This window comes from Pecten maximus, chromosome 13 (genome assembly GCF_902652985.1).
Source record: "Pecten maximus chromosome 13, xPecMax1.1, whole genome shotgun sequence".
Classification (NCBI taxonomy): Eukaryota; Metazoa; Mollusca; class Bivalvia; order Pectinida; family Pectinidae; genus Pecten; species Pecten maximus.
Window position 1 is genome coordinate 24,418,962 of NC_047027.1, and position 26,157 is coordinate 24,445,118.

At 38.2% G+C, this 26,157-nt stretch overlaps 1 protein-coding gene across 2 annotated transcripts in view; it reads right to left on the reverse strand.

Annotated features, from left to right (window-relative positions):
- Positions 1-1,905: 1,905 nt before the first annotated feature.
- LOC117340977 (monocarboxylate transporter 9-like) overlaps positions 1,906-26,157 on the reverse strand; it is a 62,266-nt gene continuing 38,014 nt past the window's right edge. Inside the window, exons 3-9 of one of the 2 annotated variants that reach the window (XM_033902767.1) lie at positions 19,493-19,595; positions 14,213-14,537; positions 12,544-12,687; positions 10,843-11,670; positions 5,624-5,893; positions 5,004-5,129; positions 1,906-2,708 (exon numbers count right to left, since the gene is read on the reverse strand). In XM_033902767.1, coding sequence (XP_033758658.1) covers positions 2,533-2,708; positions 5,004-5,129; positions 5,624-5,893; positions 10,843-11,670; positions 12,544-12,687; positions 14,213-14,501 — 1,833 coding nt within the window. In that variant the 5' untranslated portion in view covers positions 14,502-14,537; positions 19,493-19,595 and the 3' untranslated portion in view covers positions 1,906-2,532. The remainder of the gene's footprint in view (positions 2,709-5,003; positions 5,130-5,623; positions 5,894-10,842; positions 11,671-12,543; positions 12,688-14,212; positions 14,538-19,492; positions 19,596-26,157) is intronic. The other variant, XM_033902766.1, reaches the window with a different exon arrangement.

Below are 26,157 nucleotides of genomic sequence, written 5' to 3' on the forward strand. Positions count from 1 at the left end.
CGGATTACTGTCGGGGATTCATACAACATCGCCCGGATTACTGTCAGGGATTATACAACATTGCCCAGATTGATGTCGGGGATTCCCACAACATTGCCCGGATTGATGTCGGGGATTCCCACAACATTGCCCGGATTGATGTCGGGGATTCCCCTAACGGGATCGCATTACGAAGATCGCCCGGATTACTGTCAGGGTTATACAACATTGCCCGGATTGATGTCGAGGATTCCCACAACATCGCCCGGATTAATGTCGAGGATTCCCCTAACGGGATCGCATTACGAACATAGCCCGGATTGATGTCGGGGATTCCCACAACATCGCCCGGATTGATGTCGGGGATTCCCACAACATCGCCCGGATTACTGTCGGGGATTCTCACAACATCGCCAGGATTGATGTCGGGGATTCCCACAACATCGCCCGGATTCATGTCGGGGATTCCCACAACATCGCCCGGATTGATGTCAGGGATTCCCACAACATCGCCCGGATTGATGTCGGGGATTCCCACAACATTGCCCGGATTATTGTCAGGGATTCCCACAACATCGCCCGGATTGATGTCGGGGATTCCCACAACATGACCCGGATTGATGTCGGGGATTCACACAACATCACCCGGATTAAAGTCAGGGATTCCCACAACATCGCCCGGATTGATGTCGGGGATTCCCACAACATTGTTCGGATTGATGTCGGGGAATCCCACAACATCGCCCGGATTAATGTCGGGGATACCCAAACATTGCCCGGATTGATGTCGGGGATTCCCCTAACGGGATCGCATTACGAACATAGCCCGGATTGATGTCGGGGATTCCCACAACATCGCCCGGATTGATGTCGGGGATTCCCACAACATCGCCCGGATTACTGTCGGGGATTCCCACAACATCGCCAGGATTGATGTCGGGGATTCCCACAACACACAGGTTTATTTCGAGGATTCATTCAACATCGCCCTAATTACTGTGCATTTCACAGTGAAATGGTTTCCCTGATAATGTCTATATCATTGGTGGCGGGGGGTATGTAAATGTATTGTATACAGATATTGACGAGCGGATACCGACGTAAATCATGTAAGCCTACCATTGATCCAGTTTTTAGTCTACCAAAGAGATGGGACTTGATACTCAAAGTATACAGAAACCATAGAAACCCCGTGACAGTGTTAACGGATTACTGAGGGTCCGTAATAACGAGGTTAAGAAATGATTGAGGTTATGAAATAGTTAGGACACATAATGTTGACGTTACCAAAACTGAAGTTGTATAATATTCTTGGGTTCCTGAAAATGACATATTACTAAGTTAGCTACAGTTCTGTGATTGCTAGCGTAATAGATTATCATTACAGCAGGCGAGATAAGGGAATAGAGAGATTGAGAAAACACTTTTTTCAAAGTTTAATTAAATTGTATCTATTTATTTTTTCGCTCTGGTGATTTTTTTTTCATTCTTTTTTGTTCTTTTTTGCCTGTTTTTACATTGTATATCGACTTAGCATTCGGATTCAATTTTACGGAAGTCACAGAGACGATGTTTTTCCTTTCTTTCCTGTCTACTCTCTGTCCTCTGTGTCTTTATTTTTTTTTATTTTTTTGGCCACTTGACGCCAGTCCTCATTTACACAATATGACCCTTGCTGTTGCGAGGACTGAAAATCCCGCGGAACCAAGCAAACGAATAAAGGGCCATACAGGATCACGTTAAGTAGTATGAGTATACCGTAGTCGTAATTCATAAACAAGTCATATGTTGAAGGCTGTTTAAGCATTCATTGTTAAAAGTAAACGCTTCAATTTTGTATGATGTTACTTATCCGAATTCTCTATTATTCTCTGTTTTTGTGCTGTTTTATTATCCTTTTGAAAAAATCAATAACGCTTAAACCAATTCATGTTTTAAATTGATATATTTTATTGCTTAGAATAAGAGTTAGAAGAGAACACCTCCCAACAATTAAACCTCTCCATACAGGTGTATATACTGATTTTTTTTTTGATTTTTTTTTATCTTTTCTTTTTTGTCTTACCTTTGACATTTGTTAACTACCGATTATAAGATAAAAATGCTAAATGTATTTTTTTTTTCTTCAAAATATATTTTTCATGGTATTTTAATGACTATCTACCAAGACAATATGATTTGTAATAAATGACACATATGTGTCTGAATATACTGGCCAGACATAATATGTTAAAGCGCCCGTCTCGAGTCCAGAAGTTCCTGGTTCGAAGCCCAGTCTTTCCGCTATATTACCGGTTATATATCTTTATTCAGTGAAACAATTTTGTACTCAAAATCATTTCGCAAGTTTCTGCAATTTCCCTATAGAGGAAGGGAGGTAACTCTTGTAATTATGAATGTCCAATATACATTATTTACCTCAACAGGCTACCAAACGGAGAACGAGATTCTATATATATGTAGATACTAACTTTTGCAATACTATTAATAGCAGTGTATGGACGGTCTAGATGAATAATTCCTCTATGAATTGAAAAAAAAAATCTTATTTCGTCAGTCTATCACAGATTCGTCGGAGGAATCCGGCGCTGTCACCTCGATGTCAATCTCCCCGGAAGTTGATTTGCGCTTGCGCAACAAAGGTACACAAACTCCTCCGGATACAAGGTACATACATCCGGTTAACGCGAAAGGAAAGACGTAAGACTGTGTTTTGTCGAAAAGAAATCCTACAAATAAAAAATAAAGTCATAGAGCATTCACAATAAATAATACGAATGAGTAAGTCATAGAATGATAAAATGTAAAGCTAAAAATAAATAAATAAATAAATATAAATAAATAAATAACAAAACATATAAATAAATAACGAACAAAAAATCAAAAATCTTGACAACATTATAAGTAATGCGGGTCTGGTTATTGTAATAAAAAAATAATCACTTAAAATATTCCTGTCTATCTTATTATTTTAATGTTATGTACATATACCTTTCTAATCAATTTTACTCTAGGTTTTCAATCGCATTTTTTTCAAATACAATTTTTTATAGTTATCCTCTTACCAAAGCCGTCGATTTCTTAATAACATTATTTTTAGCTGTACCACACCATTGACATACATAATGACCTCGGTGTCTACTTCACCAATAATTAGAATTAAAACATATGAAGATACACTCATTAAGGAAGGACATTTTAGGATCTACGGCACCCAATCGTCTAGCCAGAAATACTCGCAACTGTACCACTGCGCTACATCTAGTTCTTAAAAAAAGAACGTTTCAATGGCACATTGATATGTCGGCCCGATATCCTGACATGATCATAGTGGAAGTCGTCTTTTAAATGATATATAATAAACCTTTACATTCGGATTGATCAACAACACATAGTGCATAATATGTATTTGGCTAATAATTAGATATATACATGTAGCATAGTAACACAAATGACAAACGAAGAAGATTTTATGACTCGTGCCCTGACCGGGCCTTTGACTCACTATATACGGCACTTAATCGCCCAGCCTAGCGTCATAACATATTGAAAACAAACGTTAAACAGATAATTGACCCCCCCCCCCCCCCCCCCCAAAAAAAAACAACAACAAAAAACAAACAAAAAACAACAAACAAACAAAAAACGAATATAAAAACTGCTCCTATATCCATACATTCAAGACACTTAAATCCATTACAAATAAGATTATCATGCCGGCGACAAGATGGCTGTGCTTATTGCAGTAGAGGACGAGCGAGACTCAAGGAAACGTTAAGTCTATAACTCTATAATTAATTAATTATAATATAATTACAGGTCATGAACACAAGGCGGTTACCAAATATACTACCGGTTTATAAACGCTTCTTAACATCAGAAAACAAAAGGGTCCTATAGTTAATGACATTTCCTTATATTCATTAAATAATGCTTTCCTATGGGAAATTTTAAGTTCGGATTTTTCAAAAGCTCAAAAATATGTAGTTCTCTGCAAAAGGCGTCAGTGTTGTTACGGAGAAGTGCTTATTTTTGTTCTATTCCCTAATCATGCATGCGCGTAAAAGCAAAATAACGGAGGTGATGTGCAATCTCTGCTTATGACTTAATTTAATATGTGTAAATCTGTTTTTCATTAGAACGAAATTAATTTCCAGGCACTGAAGTCAGCCATTGTGTTTTCTTTTAAAGATGCGTTATAGTCTCGTTCAACCAGACGCTTGATTACCACCCAATCAACAGTCTGGTCAAAAATAGCATATATTTTAATTTTCACCACTAGGGCGCCGATTTCTACCTTCAGTTAAATGTAAATAAAACTATGAAAATACCACTATAACAATATGCAAGTGCTATTTTCCCTTCAACTTGCTTGTGTGTTCACCAATAAAGACAGTCTTAGGTCCAGAAGTATTCATTTTTGTGAGCTGGTCATTTGGAAGAAAAGAATACTGCAAACGTACTCATTTTGGCATGCTATGATTTTAACGCAAAGCGAAATAAAAGAAAAGACTAGCGGAATGACAGATTAGCACATCGAAGTGCTTGCCATAGACAAAATGTAAATAAACTAATATTAGCAAGCGCAGCTAAAACCTAGTGAAATTCACCCAACGCGAAAATCGCTAAAATAAAATGACCGCTAAAATGTGTATGTTTACAGTATATCAAGGTACCCCCATAATCGGTTGGCAGTACTCCAAAAACATCTGATACATCTTAAAATAGTTTTATGCATTACTGTGAAGTCGCTTCAGCAAATGAATCAAATCAAAAGATGAACAAAATATGGTACAGCCACTTTAAAAAGTGTGTGTGTGCCATCAATCAAATTTTGGTAAGCCTCTTTCTCATTCAGCAAGAAAACACTAAGACTTTGGCAAGAGTCTCTGTTTGACATGACATGCAAAGCTGACAAGAGGCTGGTTGAGCTTGTCGGAAATAGCCGAATATGTCCGATTACACACGACTTTTGATTCCCCTTGAAACTATCGTAAAATGGGAAAACGAGTCACGTGACTTACCTGCTAATGGTGGATTAATAATGAACCCAATTCCTTGGAACAAGGCGATCAATCCAAACGATCTCGTCAGTTTGTCTATCCCCAGATGGTCAGCAAGAACGATTGTCCGGAGGGAGACGGAGGAAGCTGGAGGACAGAACCAAACCGGTAAACACATATAAACACAGACGTGGCACACTTGTCACAGCGCCCTGTCTAACTTGTGGACCACAACAATGAGGTTTCAACATGTAATTGTTTTCTCGCTCTAATCTCGCAAAATATCGAGAATTGACTGGTACACTGTTCAACAAATATGTATCCCTACACATGTGCAATATTCTTGAAGTTAAGTACGAATCTTACAGGATCTTAATCGGTGAAGCCTCATGCTAAAATTTTAAATCTTACCTCAGGTTGACATTTATCTGCCTATATTACACAGGAGTGATCAAATAGATTCTCTTGCTAGCCAAAATACAGAAAATAGATAGAGAAATTTTAACAACCTTAGGGTGAAGATTCCGAACTTCATCGTGATACTTTAACGATTGTTATCCAGTAAAAAGAGCATTTTTACAACATATACTGATCAGTTCTATCATCTAGATTCAAGAATGAATGACAGCTTTATAACTTACCCATACAGAAACCAAAAATCCCCGCACATATTGCAAACAGGTAGAAGCTATCACAGAATGGCAACAGGAAGTTGATAGCTGCTGCCACAAATAGTGCGCATGCGTAAATGTGAATACTTTTCACATGTAAGCAGTCGGTTATAAAACCGCAGACAAGTCTGCCGACGATGTTTGTAATACCGACTAGAGAGATTAAGAAGGCGCACTGATTTCTAGGAAGTCCTTTCGATAACGCCATATCCGGTAGATAGGTAAGGGAGACAATTTGAGCTGAAAAAAAATGACACGTAAAATTAGAAATAAACTTTTTTGGATATCAAAATAAAACAGGAAGTTAAAAGACACATACTACTGTCATTCGGAATAAAAATAAGTTTATTTCGATAAAAATGTTATTGTTTTTATATCGATTTTTGAACGAAATAGATAAATATACTATATCGTATTCATAACTATGGAATTCCATAAGCACCTCCTATAGTTTAGCTACTTTCACGGCTCAATCTCTTCTGCTTACTGACCACTGCAGTGGGCAGGTGGCAGTAGGCAATAGGCGGTAGACACTGGGAAGTGGGCAGTAAACAGTGGACAGTAAGCAGAGGACAGTAAGCAGAGGACAGTAAGCAGAGGACAGTAGGCAGAGGACAGTAAGCAGAGGACAGTAAGCAGAGGACAGTAAGCAGGACAGTAAACAGTGGACAGTAAGCAGAGGACAGTAGGTAGAGGACAGTAAGCAGAGGACAGTAAGCAGAGGACAGTAAGCAGATGACAGTAAGCAGAGGACAGTAAGCAGAGGACAGTAAGCAGAGGACAGTAAGCAGAGGACAGTAGGCAGAGGACAGTAGGCAGAGGACAGTAGGCAGAGGACAGTAAGCAGAGGACAGTAAGCAGAGGACAGTAGGCAGAGGACAGTAAGCAGAGGACAGTAAGCAGAGGACAGTAGGCAGAGGACAGTAAGCAGAGGACAGTAAGCAGAGGACAGTAGGCAGAGGACAGTAAGCAGAGGACAGTAAGCAGAGGACAGTAAGCAGAGGACAGTAAGCAGAGGACAGTAGGCAGAGGACAGTAAGCAGAGGACAGTAGGCAGAGGACAGTAAGCAGAGGACAGTAGGCAGAGGACAGTTAGCAGAGGACAGTAAGCAGAGTACAGTAAGCAGAGGACAGTAGGCAGAGGACAGTAGGCAGAGGACAGTAAGCAGAGGACAGTAGGCAGAGGACAGTAGGCAGAGGACAGTAAGCAGAGGACAGTAAGCAGAGGACAGTAGGCAGAGGACAGTAAGCAGAGGACAGTAAGCAGAGGACAGTAGGCAGAGGACAGTAAGCAGAGGACAGTAGGCAGAGGACAGTAAGCAGAGGACAGTAAGCAGAGGACAGTAAGCAGAGGACAGTAGGCAGAGGACAGTAAGCAGAGGACAGTAGGCAGAGGACAGTAAGCAGAGGACAGTAGGCAGAGGACAGTTAGCAGAGGACAGTAAGCAGAGTACAGTAAGCAGAGGACAGTAGGCAGAGGACAGTAGGCAGAGGACAGTAAGCAGAGGACAGTAAGCAGAGGACAGTAGGCAGAGGACAGTAAGCAGTGGACAGTAAGCAGAGGACAGTAGGCAGAGGACAGTAAGCAGAGGACAGTAAGCAGAGGACAGTAGGCAGAGGACAGTAAGCAGAGGACAGTAGGCAGAGGACAGTAAGCAGAGGACAGTAGGCAGAGGACAGTAAGCAGAGGACAGTAAGCAGAGGACAGTAGGCAGAGGACAGTAGGCAGAGGACAGTAAGCAGAGGACAGTAGGCAGAGGACAGTAGGCAGAGGACAGTTAGCAGAGGACAGTAAGCAGAGTACAGTAAGCAGAGGACAGTAAGCAGAGGACAGTAGGCAGAGGACAGTAAGCAGAGGACAGTAGGCAGAGGACAGTTAGCAGAGGACAGTAAGCAGAGTACAGTAAGCAGAGGACAGTAAGCAGAGGACAGTAAACAGTGGACAGTAGGCAGAGGACAGTAGGCAGAGGACAGTAGGCAGTAGACACTGGGAAGCGGATACTAAGCAGTGGATTGTAAGCAGTAGGTGGTAGGCGGTAGGCAGTGGACAGTAAACAAGAGATGGTAGGTGGTAGGCAGTAGGTGGTAGGCAGTAGGCAATAGGCAGTATGTGTTTGGCAGTAGGTAGTAGGCGGTGGGCAGCAGGCAGTAGGCAGTAGGCAGTAGGCGGTAGGTGGTAGGCGGTAGGTGGTAGGCGGTAGGCGGTGGGCAGTAAGCTTAAGCAGTATGTGGTAGGCGGTGGGCAGTAAGCTTAAGCAGTATGTGGTAGGCGGTGGGCAGTAAGCTTAAGCAGTATGTGGTAGGCGGTGGGCAGTAAGCAGTAGGCAGAGGTGGTAGGTGGTAGGCGGTATGCAGTATGTGGTAGGCGGTGGGCAATAAGCAGTAGGCAGTAGGTGGTAGGCAATAAGCAGTAGGCAGTAGGTGGTAGGCGGTGGGCAGCAGGCAGTAGGTGGTAGGCGGTGGGCAGCAGGCAGTAGGTGGTAGGCGGTGGGCGGTGGGCAGTAGGCAGTAGGTGGTAGGTGGTAGGCGGTATGCAGTATGTGGTAGGCGGTGGGCAGCAGGCAGTATGTAGTAGGCGGTAGGCGGTGGGCAGTAAGCTTAAGCAGTATGTGGTAGGCGGTGGGCAGTAAGCTTAAGCAGTATGTGGTAGGCGGTGGGCAGTAAGCAGTAGGCAGTAGGTGGTAGGTGGTAGGCGGTATGCAGTATGTGGTAGGCGGTGGGCAATAAGCAGTAGGCAGTAGGTGGTAGGCAATAAGCAGTAGGCAGTAGGTGGTAGGCGGTGGGCAGTAGGCGGTAGGCGGTGGGCAGTAGGCAGTAGGCAGAAGAAAGTGGGTTGTGGATCTATAGCTGGCAGTAGGCAGTAAAGCTGACAAGCATTAGGTTGGAGGCTGTCGCTTATGCAATTTAATACGTAACAATTACTATTTTTGATAAAGAACAATGATATTTTCTTATTTCTTGAATGATATTTCAAATCCCCTGTGAAATGAATTTTGAATTTTGAATTTTGGATTTGACGACGCTTTTTATAAAGACGGGGAGGGGAGTTGAAGGTTGAAGGGGGGGGGGGGGGGGGCTGAAGGAGGAATTGAGGGGGGTGGTGATGGAGGGTGGATCCATGCGATAAGGGCAACAGACATAGTTTATGTGAAATATATGGACATGGACTTTGACAGGAAATTATATTAGGCTTGTTACTGTCGCAGTCAGACTTAGAGGATTAAAATTCTAGTTTACACTGTATTTACATACAGTATGCACCTATCTTTATAAAGGTAAGCTTACGAATGGTAATACATCATTCGGTCCTATATCAGTCTAGAACCATGGTACAAGTTTGTACTACATACACTTATATAGAAGTAAAATGGAATTTAAATGTTTGAATTCAAATCTAATCAAATAAAATATGAAAACACCTCCCAACTGTGTTAAACATATTCATACGATATACATGTACTTTCATCATGAACGATCGTGTATGAGTTAAATTCACTGTAACTTGTTATTCAAATTGAGCTATCTACCTTTCACCCCATCCCCGAAGTCTATCATACAAAACCCACGTGCATAAGAACCCTATATGAGTTGTAGTCTAATTGATAACTGGGTAGTTTCTTATTGAATCGAACGTATACATGCAAACATACACCCCTACATCTCATACCCCGTTAATTTACGTGGCGCGAGAAGGAATGAGCACGTGGCCCTGGTTTCCCCGTTTTGCGTCTTTCCAGTAACCAACCAAAAGCTGAAATGAAAAGGGTGATGGAGCAAAACGTGTGACGTCATTAATAGTGACAGTGATCTGATTAAGAGTGGCAAGAGAGAGTAATAGAATCGTCCCCGACCTTGTGAGTGTGATAGAGAGATCTCCAACCCGAGGGGTGATACTTTAGGGTTGTCTAACCTGAGACTCTTCCGAAAGGGGTTAGACAACCACGGATATAACTCCGAGGGTTGGAGATTTCCCGGTCACATCCTCAAGTAGGAGGTGGATGTTGTTCTCCCATCAGACTCTTTGAATCACTCAGGGTCCAGTTGTTCCAATATTTAAAAAAATATATTGCAATGCAACACAATGTAAACATGGTGTGATTGAATTGTCGTGGTGACGTCATTTGATTGTTGCCGTGACGTCATTTGATTGTTGCCGTGACGTCATTTTTTGCTGCAAGAACATACTTCATAGGGTTATCCCACGGTTTCTAGGGAAAGATACACAGGGGTAAAGACGGATTGCACGCGCCATATGACGTTATGACAATCTGCGCACGTCGAATTCGTTGACCTTAAGCTAAACGCATACTTTGACATGTATACAGATAACGCAAATCACGTTGGGGAAACTACGTCACAAACGTTACTAAGAGACCAACAAGATGGTGGATGCATCTCTCACTTCTAGGTAAGTCTGTCTTACTTTTTACTTATCTCGCGACTTCCCATTTATCGATATGGTCGAAAGTACATCTGATGCATTCAAGATTCTTTGGCACAAAATACAATGTATATCGTTGTTTCAAACATCCGAAGACCACCCTCGTATACTCGTAATTTTGACGGTGTTTTCGGCAGGATAATCACGTAATCGTAGGTGGGAAAAGAAGAAAAGTGCTTTTCATAAATAAACCACTGAAAACGTGTTTGAAATGCAAATGTACGACGATAGGTTGATTGTTACAGCTGCTTAACACGAATTGGTTAAAGCGGACGACGAATTCGACTTCTTAAGTGAAATAACAAACGTAGAGTTATTCTTGCAAGAGGTGTTTGATACAACTGAAAACAGACCCTCGTGTAAGAGTTTGGCTGATCAGTACTAGGCAAGCCTCGTGCTGAATGACCAAACTCTAACACACGGGTTGAGATATCCTTGTCAACGGAACAGACCCATGCTGGATTCTATTAATCTGTCATACCCTAGGAGTTGACGATATAACTCTCTAGGGAGTGACAGGCAAATCTTTAAACATTAAAATGGGAGACAACCTTCTCAGAAATCATCAGTAAGCTTCGGATCACACACATAGTTATTTCTAATTTTTGTACAATACAGTTTGGACCTAAACCTACTTTCCCTGACTAAATGTAGAAAAGGAATTTCTTTTTACAAAAAAAATCAAATTATTAAAAAAAGCTTCAAATTTGGATCAAAAGTAAACAATCATATATGAAATATTTCTCACCTGTCCAGGTAGTCATACAAATGGTAAGTAGCAGAAACGTGGGATCCTTCAGCAATTCAAAGCAGAAAATGTCATTGATATCAATTCCCAAACAAGGTCGCTGGGATCTACTTTCGTTGTCATCTTTGGTTAAGGCTACAATTGCCGATTTTAAATCTCGTGCACTTTGAACTTCTGATATGTTTTGAATACTTCCACTGTAAAATATATCTTTTTTCATCATTGGTTTCAGAAGTCGCTGGTTTATTATTTGAGATGGCGGCATAGATGACGAGACATCACAGTATTCCTCTTTTAAGTCAACAACACTTGAAAATTTTCGTGACTTCCGGTCTGAAATACGGTCTTTTGGAATGATGACGTCATAACTCTTACTAATATCTAACCTATCTAGTTTATGTAATCCCAAAGGTACGTTGCAAATAATATAATCATTTTTTTCTGTTCCACTTTTTACAAACTCATTACTATCAAAAGTATACTTCCGGTTCAAGAGACTTTCAGTGACTTCTGGGTAATCAGATAGCTCACTAGAGGGCGCTTTGTAACTACAACAGTCTCCCTTTTGAAAATGTCCATTGCCTTTTCTTCTTAATAGCGGCCTAAAGATTAATCCACAAACGACCACGTTCAATACAATTCCCGCCAATATGAGAATTGTTCCTCTCCAGCCGTATGTCGAAAGGAGTGCGTCGGTCAAGTAGGCGTAACCAAACGTTCCTAAACCGGAACCACTAGTTGCGATTCCTGTCGCCAGGGCGCGCTTCTTGTCAAAGTAAAGCCCTACGACAATAATTGCTGGGATAAACATCATACAGAAACCGATCCCTGAAAGACGAAATTATTTGTTATACATTTCATTCTTCTGTATTTATTTATTTATCTATTCATTTTATTTCATTTATTTGTTTATTTAAGATCTTATGATTTTTAGCATTCACGGCAGTTTATAAACAAATATATTACACCCATATTGCAGAGCACACATCAATATCTAGTTTTGAAGTTCTGCCGACATTAAAGAAATTTTGGATTTAAATGTGTCGCCATGTATGAAACAGTTATGGTATGGTCACTTCCAGAAATACAACATGTAACAGATAAAATTAATGAATTGTGTTTCCAAGCCATTCATGGCATCATAATTCCCGCCATAGTGTCATATGTAATCACGTTATATTTACTATCAATGATGACGTGTGGTAAAACGTCATACTTACAGACGACGATTTCTTTTAAGCAATGAACAGTGGTTTTAATGTAGTTATTGTCGATATGGCAGCAAGATGTATGGTGGGCAAATGTAGCATGGAAATCCGTTAAGGTTAACCCGGTTTCCATGCTACATTTGCCCACCATACATCTTGCTGCCATATCGACTATAACAACATTAAAACCACTGTTCAATACTTATATTTACATTGTCTTACCATTTCCGTCAACTTTGAAAAAAAACTGAACCAATAAAAAAAATCCCGCCTTTTTTAATGTCACATGACCCACTGGGTGTTATAGCCTGAGGCACTGGGTGTTATGGGCGTATGGTGGCAACTGCCTCTTAGCATTGTGTCAATTGGGAAATGCGGAGCAAATGTAAATATATATCTATGACGTCTTCATAACCACTATTTACGAAATAAATACATTATGACGTCATACTTATTGTCAATTAGTTAATGTTTTATACGACGTCATACTTACCGCCAATGACGCCATACGTTATGATAAGAAGTTCAATATTTGGAGAGAAGATAGAAATGATGAAACCGAACGAGGCGACGATGGATCCCATTATAGTCACAGCTCTGATCGAGTGTCGTCGTAGCAGTAGGCTCACGAATGGTCCTGAAAAGTAGAAATGGTAATAAAAACACCTCTCTACGATGGCTTCTTCTTCAAAACATTTTATTTTATGTTAAGGCAGGTTATATACTGATTTAAATATGATGATTGTGTTAAGGAGTGAAATTTCTTTTTTCAATATGCATGCGGTGAAACAACATAGACTTCTGAATTCAATGAATCGCTTTCGCGCTTTAGCGATTCATGGTAAATGTGTTCAGAAAGCCAATGTTGTTATGACTTCATGAATGTTGAAAAAAATTCATTCCTTATATTGACATTATGACTATCTGATTTTATTTTATCTGTTAAGCACCCAAGCAAATTTTCTTTCATGTTTTTACATGTGAGTGACGTCGAATAGAGAATGACCGTGTTCGCGGGAAAGTGCCAGACAGTTCTTGGCACGGTCTTACATGTAGCAACCGTCATAACAACAACACATACTAAATGTTGTTCCATCTAAAACACTTATTCTGTGGGATTTTTAAAGTTGTTTTTGTGTTCATAACATTTAGGAGACATTAACAAAAGTTGGTTAATGTTAATATTACATTGATCTAGTTTATTTAAAAGAACACGAGAAAAAGAAGTAAATCCGACATATATGGATAAATGAGATATGTTTGACCCCCAACACACCCATTTAGTCCCATATCGGTGTTCTATCCTGTCCGTATAGACCCTCGCTTTACGCTAGTTAAATGAAGAAAACTAAGCTTATTTCTTCCCAAAACCTGTTTTATTTATTTCAGGAATGCATTATTTACAAATTTTAAGCAGTAAATTATATAGAAATGAATGTTGTATTTTTTTCACATCCATACTTCACCGCGCACTGATTAGGGTGATTAGGCCACCCGCAACCTACATAGTTACAAATGTAGCAATATGGCGTCGAGTTAAGTGTGAAATTTTGACCAGCGTAAAGTGGACGGACGGAACAGAACTTCGATTTTATTTGATTTAAACATATTTTTAACTTCGATAAGGGACGGAATGGGTGTTTTTGTGTAAATAAATATCTCATTTATCCATATATGTAAAGTAGGTGTTATGTCACGCTCGATTTTATTTTATTTGCACCAAAATCTTAGTGACACCAAACGGTGTCGGAGAATTCCACATTTTCATAAAGTAGTGCGCTCTGGCCCTTCACCAAACATTGTGTCAATGCCAGAGGAAACTCGGACTAACTGTGGTGAGGCTAATGTTGTTATGAAAAATGAAGACAGTTTTCGTCAATCCTTTCAAGCCTGATGAGTGTGATTATTATGGAACATTTCAACAGTAACAACACTCACACACCAAAAACAAACAAACAGAAAAACAAACAAAAACGAAACAAAAACAAAAAACAACAAACAAAAACAAACAAACAAATTTGATAAAAACGGAGAAAATCGCTTTGAGTAAATCACACTTTTTTGTATTAATCTACATGCAAATAAAAAAGTATTATTGAACTGATTTCTTTTTTTCGTCACCACTAAGTTTATTTAATTAATGTCTGATTTCAGATACCTACCCATCATCATACTCATTCCGACCAGAGCCGATCCTACCCAGGATGTCTTCGACTTTGTTTCGCCAAAAAAATCTAACAGGTCAATAAGTAGCACTCCAAAAGAAAACATTGTACCATCCAGTACAAAATTAGTCACAAAACTTCCAAAACAGACAACCCATCCCCAGCCTCCATCTGGAGCAAGAACATCTTCTTCAGGCAGTGAACCGGAACCGGAAACGGAGGACGACATCCCCGATACACCGGAATCGTCCGCTTTGCAGCTAGCTTTCTCTTTGTCATTTTCCATTTCTGTGGTTTATGCTGGTATATTTTTCATTATTTTCTGAAAATAAAAAGGATACAGTAATATGCAACCGGTATTGAATATTGTGGTTGAATTTGTCGGTTTTCTTTAAATCCAATAATGTGGCCCTGTGTGTGTATGGAGTGTATCAAACTTAACTGTGGATGGAGTTTATAATCATAGAGGGGGCCGCGGTGGCCGAGTGGTTAAGGTGTCCCGACACTTTAACACTAGCCCTACACCTCTGGGTTGCGAGTTCGAAACCTACGTGGGGCAGTTGCCAGGTACTGACCGTAGGCCGGTGGTTTTTCTCCGGGTACTCCGGCTTTCCTCCACCTTAAAACCTGGCACGTCCTTAAATGACCCTGGCTGTTAATAGGACGTTAAACAAAACAAACAAACCAAATTATAATCATGGAATAACTTGGAATAGAAAATTCGTGAATTATACACATTCCAAATTCTAGTAATTATTGGTTGAATCCTTTATACATATATATGTAATACATTTTAATTAATTTTCGAGAGAAAATCTCAAAAGATGCCAATTTAAGATTGATTAGGAATGTTGGCATTTACTGTATAGTGAACCATATATAGACCGCTGGGTAGGAAATCGTGCTAACTCTGTGTAATACACAGATGTTTGTGTGCGTGGAAGAGAGACAACTCTAAATGCCAAATGTGTGTATCTGTTAGAGAAAGCCGATTAGTGATAATTAGAGGGAATTTAAAACCACAACTACGAACCGCTATATCTTCAGTAGATATTTCAAAATAACTTGCCAATTAAGAATAAAATCGGGCGTGACATAACACATTCCTTACATACATTTTGTATATGGATATTTACCCTAAACACCCATTTAATCCAATATATAAGTGTTCTTTTCCGTCCTCGCTTTACGCTGGTTGACCAGCCATTTTGTAAATGACAGTGCAACCAACCACCCAAAACGTAACGCAACGGACCGAAAAGTCTTTATATTTTTTATTGTGTTTTTCTTCTTGCGTAGTTTAAATCCAGAAAACTAAACATATTATTTCCCAAAACAGTTTATACTTAATACAAGAATACATTTATTACAAATTATAAGCGGTAGATCATATGAAATAAATGGATTTTTTTCGCTCCATCGTGCTCTGATACACAGGCGCTTGCATAGAATATGTGATTTTCATTTTTTTTTATTTGACAGTGGTATGTGTAATCTGTTAAGCTCAAGGCCGGAAACTCCGCCACGAGCGAAACGGCAGACCACTACACTTCAATCGACTAAAAACCACATTTATTCAAACTGACACGGCGCACTCTATATGCGACCGTCATCAGAAAACATTCATCTTTAACCTACCGTGCCACTCATTACGAATTGTTACATCCAAAACACAATAATCCGTGAAAACATCGCCGAATTCCTCGCTCTGAACGCCATTTTCCAAACGGCTCCCTCAGCCTGTCCAGATTCTTCATTTACATACAAAGTTGAAAGGTCATGTGATTGTATAATCGGCTGCCGCCAGGTGCACTTTTGGGGGTCATCTCCGCATGCATTTTGTCCGGAAAACGCTTCGGCTCGCTGAAGAGTTTTGTCTAATTTACGATTATTTGAAGAGTTTTGTCAATGAATGATGATTTATAATCATAAATTATTGATCATTTTGAACGTGAGAGTACCATGCACCGTATATGACAGTACACAGGAAAAGCAAACGAAGTCAAGAATGCCTATTCTGCAATCACATTTACGTAGTAGGCCTTGACATTTTATACTTGAAAATAAAAAAAAAAATATATATATAAATGGGGAATGGATTCGCATACGTTTGTCACACAGGTAAAACAAAATGCTTATTTATAGATTTACTTTTGTTAGTTTACTGAAATCTGGACGAACAAAAAGAAAAGTGAATCACGAATAAGACTGTCATCAGGTTACCGGAACGTATATGTGTACCAACATTACTTACCTCAGACTTTCTACACATTTTACAAATATCATGTTGTCGTCAAATACGAAGATCAGACTTCAGACCTGCCAAACGATGTGTACGTTGTGATCGATGATCCATCATCAATTTATTTTCATTTCCCACAATGTTAGATTTACTGTTTGCCAGAAATTCTTCGAGTTCAATCAAAATTTCATGAGTACATACATGTACAAGACTAGGGACTTATCTATAGATCTATCACTGTATGATTATCGAAATATTGAGGAGTTTCATTTTATTATAAACCCCTTTTTATTCAAATTTTCGAAACAGTATTACTTACTTACTTGATTTCGATTTTAATAAACTTGATAACATTTGGCCGCTTAGTGTCAACAATCAGGGGCGGAAACAGGATTTTCAATTAGGGGGCGTGCGAAATTATAGGGGGAGGGGAGGGGGTATCCGGGGGTACTCCCCTTAAAAAAATTTACCAGGTAAATGCAAAATCCTGCATTCTAGTGTATTTCACGATATATTTATAAAAACAAGTATATGAGAGATATTTTTTAATGATTTTATACTACCTTTTCGCTGATTGATACGGGAATTCGCTTTTTGAGATACCCTTACTTTGACAATTTTAGGGGATGGGGTGGGGTGGTGGGGCTTTAAATCCGCCAGTGACAATATCAAAGAGTTTAACGCATTGTAAAGTATTCTTCGTAATACTGATTATCTATGTAATTCCACTTTACATCGCATATATAATATTTAAGTTATTGATGAATCATCTAATTGAGTCAGGTGTAAACATCCAACGTTACTCTGATAATGATCAAGCTGGCTGAAGTGTCCACAGAATAAAGCAACAAACTGGATTTAAATGAGAAAGAAAATAGAATAGTTGAGGGGTAGAAATAGTTATTTTGTGTCAACGCCAGAATTTTATAGTATTAAGGGCTAACGCCAGAATACCCAGAATAACCTCTTATTCTTACCGATACATGTATTGTGTGTGGTCTATATATTTTTAACTAGTCATGTAGTGGTCCATTTTTTTTAATTGAAGATAGCATAACCCTAATAAAGTTCAATAAAAAACAAAATATCAAACAACTATCAGCTATTACCCCATCCAAATTTTAACTTCGAAAAAGTTCAACTGATACTGCTACACTTTGTAGTTCATGGTATACGTATAATGCCCCGGCCCTGTCTTGAACAAGTTACTGAGCACCATTACATGCAATCTTTCGTTTTCAAAACGAAGTTCAACAACTACCGAAATGATGCAGTTGAAGAAAAGGAAAGGACGATCTCATCACTGCATGGCATTAAAACATTTTATCTTATTAGTCCGTGATATCGCAAACGACGTCCTGTGCATGCACCTGTAAAATAAAGTATGCCGAGATGACCCCAAAAAGTGCACCTGGTGACAGTCGATTATATAATCGCATGACCTTTGAACCCCGTATGTAAATGAAGAATCTGGACAGGCTCAGGGAGCCGTTTGAGAAATGGCGTTCTGAGCGAGGAATTCGGCGATGTTTTCACGGATTATTGTGTTTTGGATGTAACAATTCGTATTGAGTGGCACGGTAGGTTAAAGATGAATGTTTCCTGATGACGGTGGCATATAGTGTGCACCGTGTCAGTTTGAATAAATGTTTTTTTTAGTCGATTGAAGTGAGATGGGGTGCCGTTTCGCTCGTGACGGAGTTTCCGGCCTTCTGTATTACACAGTACACATACCACTGGTATCATTTTTTTTTCATTTTTTCTAATTTTCTATGCAAGCGCCTGTACTCTGATAGGGTGATGATGGCGACCGCGACCTACATACAATATGGCGTCGAGTCAAGTGTGAAATTTCGATAAGCGTAAAGTGAGGGTCTATACGGACGGTACAGAAAACCGATATTATACTAAATGGGTGTTCTGGGGTAAATCAATATCCCATTTCTCCATATATGTATGGTAGGTGTTATGTCACACCCGATTTTATTGTATTTGCGCCAAATTGTGTAGGAGCATTCAGCGTTTTCATATACGAAATAGTGCGCTCTGGCCCTACACCAGAGGAAACTCGGACTAGTTGCGAATATATACATGTAAATGCTATATATATATATATATACACACACACACAGAATTTTTTTTTTTGATGTACAGTCCATAATTTTTTTTAATGCGCCATCATCAAATACTGGCCTGGAGTCAGGCGGAACAGCCGCGATCTGATCGATTTCAGTGAGTTATTGGAGCCTACATATATCTATTTATTAGGATTTATTAGGATAATTAATGGATGCAGGCTGGAAGCCTCTGTATCCATATCAACAATATATGTACATAAAATAAATAAATGATTGATTTCCAGTATATCAATGGCTATGTTTCCTCAATATATCTAAAATGTTAAACTTTAAAATGAATATTTTTCCAGTGTACATTATCGATGCTTCACATGACATAAACATTTGTGAACTCTCTTAGTGTTCTCTTGTTAATCTTGTTAAATCATGTTAATCTGATACGTTTTCTTTATTACAGTGTCAAACTATTTTCTTTGGAAAATCATTGCACCATGATTCTCAATGGATTACAGACAAAACGAATAACGCGTGTTAAAATTGTTCATTCTGAGAACTCTTTTGAAAGATATTCCATTCGCTTTACCGTTCGTTCGTTCTGAGCATTAACGGACATGTACTTCATTATTTCTCCCGTGCGTTGATTTATACATTCGTTCCTTCTGAAAAATCGTTTATCAATAAAGCAGATTCTGTCATCTGTATATGAATACAAAGTTTTTTAAAATTGAATTCAAATGTAAGATTAATTTATTTATCCCCATACATTAATTCGTGCGTACGATTATTTTGAGATTTTATCCGGAAATTAATGTATTCTTAATTGTTCAATCGTTCATTCATTCGTTAAATCATGTGGAATTTTCGTGATGACTGTGCGTGTTAAGGGATCATTATCCCATCCGGTTATCTGTCTAACATACACGAATGCTATATATATATACGATCTTATTTACTTACATACAGTGCCTGCACATGCGTTAAAGCTTGACAGTGTATCCAGTATCCACGGGAACCAAACCACATGTAAAATAGACAATGGCGACAGCCTCTCCTACACTTCCTATTGAAAGACACATCCCTAATTAGGTTTTTTTATCACAGGAGATTATACCTACTATATAAGCATGTATACTTCAAAATGCGGATGAGCACTAGCTACAGTACTTTCAACACGTATTCTCAGATCGATACTTCGATCAGGCGTACACGTAGCATCGTTAATGTACAGGTTGAACGGAGATCAATACACTTCCCCTATTTTTCTCCATTAAAATCAAATATATAATTGATGAATGGCGTCTTTATTTCTATGAAGCTTCATACGAAGTTAAATGTTGCGGAACGACACGGCTGATAGCGACGTAACGACCTTGGGTATACAATAATTTACTACAAAGATATAAATAATTGTGTATTCATTCGACATTTATTTATAATATCGGCGGGTAGCCCTTATAAAGATGGCAGTGTGAACTAGATAAAAGTAATAAACCCCTTATACCCTCACCAGTCAAATTTGTTTTTTTATTTATCTATTTAATTATTCATGTGCTTATTCATTTATTCAATCAATCAATTTATCGATTAATTGATTCATCTATTCACTGTATTTACATAGGGAAGCCCTGTTATCATGTTTAATCTAGTAACAGGTTGTTACAATCAGATTTCTAACGTTGTCTTATTCAATCCAAAAACTAATTATATTGATATATATGCGTTAATATATTTCTGCCTTTAAAATGATTGGATACATAGAAATATGTTTCATACGTCCATCGCATATTGTTAGGTTTAGTTTGTAAATTGGTAATTATAAATAACAATCGCCTACAGTTAAAGAGGCTTACCCGCAGACGGACCGGTAAACGGCACATCTCCGATCACTAAATAAACTTCAGTACACGTTTCTATGTGACAAAATTAGAGGCTTTCCGACTTTATTTCTTGAAAACAATTACAGAATATGTATTTAAAAGACGTTTTAAAACTCAACCTGAGAGGGAAATGTATGGAATATAACGGCAAATCTTTGTTTCTTTGATGTGTCAATCAAATTAGACTCCACTTTATAGCGGGGACTTATTGCGGGTTGCGATTAAATAAATAATATTTAAAAAATGAGGTTTTAATATCACTTTTCAGCGTTTTATAAGGAAAATAAAATGAAAAACTCAACAATTCCAACAATCTGTCATGTGTAAAAAATCTTTTTCTATTAGCCAATTTTTCTGATCTCTCTGCGGGCAAGCCTCTTTAATATTTTGGAAAGATTGACTGGTGTCTGAAAAACGCTTGAAATCTGGGTGTTTTTCGATATGTGTCAAGCGTTTTTCACAGTCAAGCTTTCTCACAGGGATTTGACAGATTCCCAAACTAGAGATCCCTGTGTGTGTAATATGAATGAAGGCAAAGCCTTAGAAGAGCGCAGCTATAATCACCTGACTTACCGTTAATCAAGAAGGAAACACTATTTAAAATAATGACACAACGCGTCTGCAAAGTATGCTATGTACAAGCTAGGCCAATATTAGGTCCTAAACCAATACATATAGACTGTTAATTATACATCCCCGATTCAAAACAAACAAAAAATAAATAAACAACAACAAAAATATATCGTATCACTATGTACACTAATTTACAATTTAAACCTGCCCCGAACACACATTAACCGAGGTTTTATCCCCAACGAAGCCTCTCATTTTCCTATAGCTTATAGTAACAGAAAAACAAGTAGTATGCTTCCGCCGGGTTCGAACACGCGACCCCCGGTTTTGCTAGTCAGCCGCTTTACAGACTGAGCTAAAGGGCTAGAAGGCAATCGTATCACTATATACACTATTGACAATTAAAACTTGCGACTTATATGTATATTATCTTTTGTTTTATGCATGTTACGTGTATTTGTTTGGGTTTTGTTTTTGTTTTGTTTTTGAAGCATGGACATATATTAGTATGTACATGTGTATATCTAAGTCCGTGGTTGAAATAACAAGAAGCAAAATCATTCACTTAGACTCTTATACGAGATATATTATAAACATGCATCGAGGTTTTTAAAGGCTTCATTTTCCACACAAAGAACCAAATGACTAAGTCTGTTTTCTCCTGGGAATTTTGGTATACTTAACGTCCTCACTGTATGCTAAGACAATGAGAACTATAACGTGGAAGTTTGTAATAGAACATCACATAGATTTTGGAAAGTTAGACTAATACAAATAGAATGGAATCTCCTCATTCATATAAATGTTTTGATACACAATGTACAATGATAACTTGTGCTATATTTTTTCACGATGCCTTGTTAATCATAATACATATATAATGTATCTAGTAATTTAAGGTCAGGGTGTAAAGAGGTCGACACAGTAAGATTTTTTTAATTATGAAGTTTTATTAATAAAATACAAGTTTTGATTTTTTTTTAGGATAAGTAAAATGGAACAGCTACTGCAGTTAATACAGGCTATGTCCACTTAAAAAATACAGAAGATATTGAATTGTTTCCCTTAAATTATCACATAATTCAGACATCTGGAAGACGAAACTCTTAAAATATATGCGCTGAGAAAGCGCGGGAATCAGTGGCAAAATCTTTGACGTTGACTTTTTATGACGTCACGCTTGACGACAATACAGCACCGTTCTGAATGGGATGTTCAAATCAGTAATGTGTCAGGGTTTTCGGTTGTAACCTGGAAAGTTGTGCTAACAATGCTGTTATCTAAAGATAATACAATTAAAAACTGTTCTATGTAAGGCACATATGCAGCAAAATAACCTCTTATTCTACTCTCGCATCCAATTTGATCAGTAAATAGATCAGCATCGAAACAGGGAGGGTTCCGATTTAGGTAACCAACGAAATATCTCAAGCCAATCAAATTCGCAAAATTCGCATTGGTAATTTTTAAATGAATCATGCCTTTGACATGGGTTGTGTAGATATTTCAAGAATTTAGTAATTTGAACTAACTTTCAATTATTTGTTTCGACGAGAGAAAAATCAGTCAGATCTCGTCGTGTAGGGAATGAGATTTCAAACATGGCTGCCTCTACTGGGGGCGCGCGACTTTTCCCGCGGGACACGATTTCAAAGTTGAAGGGGTATAGATTTGATTGGAAATATAGCCTATACACGTGTTGTCTTAAAGAGAGCTTCGCTCTCGCGCCCTTCGGGCGGGATGAGCTGCGCTCTTATTATATGATTGGTAGGGAATGTGTGCCAAAGTCCTGTGGTAAACCGTATCTGCCTAGCTGGAAAATACATAAACACACAACCCAGGGAAGCGTGACTGCTATTAAAATTTTGAGATATAGTTCAATATTTATTAATTCTAACTATTAATCACGAGAGCGAGATCAGATTCTTGATAAGAAGAGAGTTGGACGTTTCTGATATCGCTCCATTTCATGTTCCTTCCATTGAATGGACACAGCGTGTTCATATCTTGATTTGAAATATACATGTACATCCGAACGTTTACACCAGACATCAGTTTGGTTAGCATTGTTAGCTTGCTCAGGCATAACGTGTGATTTTCATGTTACTGTTTTCATAATATTTTCAATAATAACTTTGCAATTAGAGATGAAACATACGTAATGATATCTTCTTGTGTCGTAATCTAGATATACTTCAATACTTATATATTTCAGTTCTGATCTGAATGATATAAAATCAAAAATGATCTTATGATGCAGCGAATATCATGTTGACGTGTATGAACGAAATCGTCAACATTTTTATTTTAACATTTTGTGTTTACCAGTTTGATTAAGTTTGTTTAGAAACCGAAACGACTTTAGATTGAGTTTTGTAAGATGGGTTATCTAATGGACAGAAAAGTCTTTTAAAATGTTTTAGGACGATGAGAGCTAAAATGTGTTTACATGTAATTGTCGTATGCAGGAAAACATATTAAAACTGGCTTGTTTCCTGAAATCCATCAACATGTTTACACTTAAGACACGTCAGGGTTAAAAAGATATATTATTTCAAAACAAAATGACATATGAATATTAATCACTTCGTCACGTTAGTACATGTACAACTGCAGTAAAACTTCGCATGTAATGTTAATTTCAAGTGCGATTTGGAAACTCACGGAAGTTGTATGTACATGTATATGGAACAGATGACCTTTAGAAGTGATGAAAATACATTCATGGTGTATATGGGAGGTTTACTGCATAAAAATCTCAATATCTTTAAAAAGCAGATAAATAAATAAATGAATAAATTATTCAATAAATAGATAGATATAAAATATAAACAGATAGGTAAAAAAGTAAAAATAAATAAATAAATAAATAATTAAATAAATAAATAAATGAAAGAAAAACATACCTTTATCCCATTTTATAGAAGTGTCTCATGTTAATTTACCTCTATCACAGACTGTGGAAATCAGACGTGTTTGCTTCAGAAGAACTTACCACGATTATAAACCATGGAAATCGGAACTCCTCTACACTGTACGGAAACCAATAGCGTTGTACCCAGAGTATGTATACTATGTCGATACTACTAGGAATTTGATATTAAGGGAGGGGCGGGAACGACTTCTCAATATACAAGCGTACGCTTGATCCATGTCTACAGGAAACACTTTGGCTATGATGACATTCATCATTGGAAATAAAATATCACTAAGAGTGAGTGGGTGGGTGGGTGAGTGAGTGAGTGAGTGAGTGGGTGGGTGGGTGGGTGACTGGGTGAGTGAGTGGGTGGGTGTGTAAGTGAGTGAGTGAGTGAGTGAGTGAGTGAGTGAGTGAGTGGGTGGGTGTGTGACTGGGTTAGTGATTGACTGGGTGTTTGACTGGGTGTGTGACTGGGTGGGTGGGTGGGTGAGTGAGTGAGTGAGTGAGTGACTGGGTGGGTGGGTGAGTGAGTGGGTGAGTGAGTGAGTGAGTGTGTGACAGGGTGGGTGGGTGGGTAAGTGAGTGGTAGAGTGAGTGAGTGAGTGACTGACTGGGTGAGTGACTGGGTTGGTAGGTGGGTGGGTGAGTGACTGGGTGAGTGAGTGACTGGGTGTGTGACTTGGTGTGTGACTGGGTTGGCGGGTGGGTGGGTAAGTGAGTGGGTGAGTGAGTGGGTGAGTGAGTGACTGGGTGTGTGACTGGGTGTGTGACTGGCCCCATGGGTGTGTGGTTGGTGAGCAAGTTACTAACATAATAAATAAAACCGGAAAATGCAATAACAATAAGCACAGAATAATGTATTAAACTATTCAAAATCATATCTTTTCCGTGATCCGGCTTCCTCCCCTTTTTCACTCATATCACATTGCTTAATGCATGGTAACTCTTGCGGGCACTAACAAAAAAATCATGTCAAAAGTTACGAAGGTATGGATCCCCGGATATCGGACTTCTTAAAAATGAAATTGAAAAACGAAATGATAAAAAAGAATAATATATCTCTCTAAACTAATCTTTAAACAACCGTTTTCCGTTAGCTTTAACTTTAACGAAAAAGGTGTTTCCGTTTTAAATGAAAATGTTCAAAAATGTTTTAAATAATCAAGCTAACATAGTTTATTGACGGAAACAATTGATATTTCAAAGAAAAACAGCCATTTGATAAAAATATCCTTAGAACATAAATTTTGGATAAACCAAGCTTACAAAACGTTTTTTAGAATAAAGAATTATTAAAGCGAAACGAAAATATCTAAAAATCATTAGTTTAGCATGACCGTGATCGGGGCAATTATTTGAAATGTATCATTTTTTCACTCGTAAATATTGGTTACATGTATGTATGTCAGAATTGATAGAGTGAAACCTAACTCATTCGCCCATGTAATCGAACTAAATACATATCCACTCAACCGCCCACTTGGAGGTTAATCAGTGTACATTTTATGTCAATGGGATGGTATTTTCACACGAAAACGCGTTCAGTCAAATTTCCTGTGAAAAATCTTCTTTGTTTAAAAAGTAATTTACAAATGTCTTCCTAGATCTTGTTTCTGATTGTTCCGTGCTAGATGCGATATAGATAAACAATTTATATATAAAAAATATCAGAATTATCTACCATGATGTAGTATATATATTCAGATGTCATCTTTTTTCACGTTTAACTTGTAAAATCACAAAAGAGTTTTATGCAGCATTTTTTATTAGTGTTTTATTGTTTAGACACAATTGGATTGGACAAACGTTTTTAACAACTTATAAAAGCCCTCTCCACAAATATGTAGTACAAAGATTGTGATAGCGACACAGTATACTTATAATGATTATAAATACAGAAAAGCAAACAAGAATGACAGGAAGAAAGACAGATCTAGAGATCTAAGAGTAAGATGAATGTTGCGACATAAGGATATACTACAAATTAGGGTTCGTAAAAGATGTACACAACATACATAAACGATGTACACAATATAAATCTTTAAATATACTTAATCAAAACTAATTACAGACTAATATGTTCTGTTATTGAACAATGCAAAACTCACAAAAGATTTGAGAACAAATCGCAAAAAACGTAGGCATGATATTTGTACAGTACGTGCCACCAGACGTACACATAAACACAATTATACTTTTTTGCTTACTTGGTGACGCAACGCTACATGATATTCTCATTAATAACGGTTTTT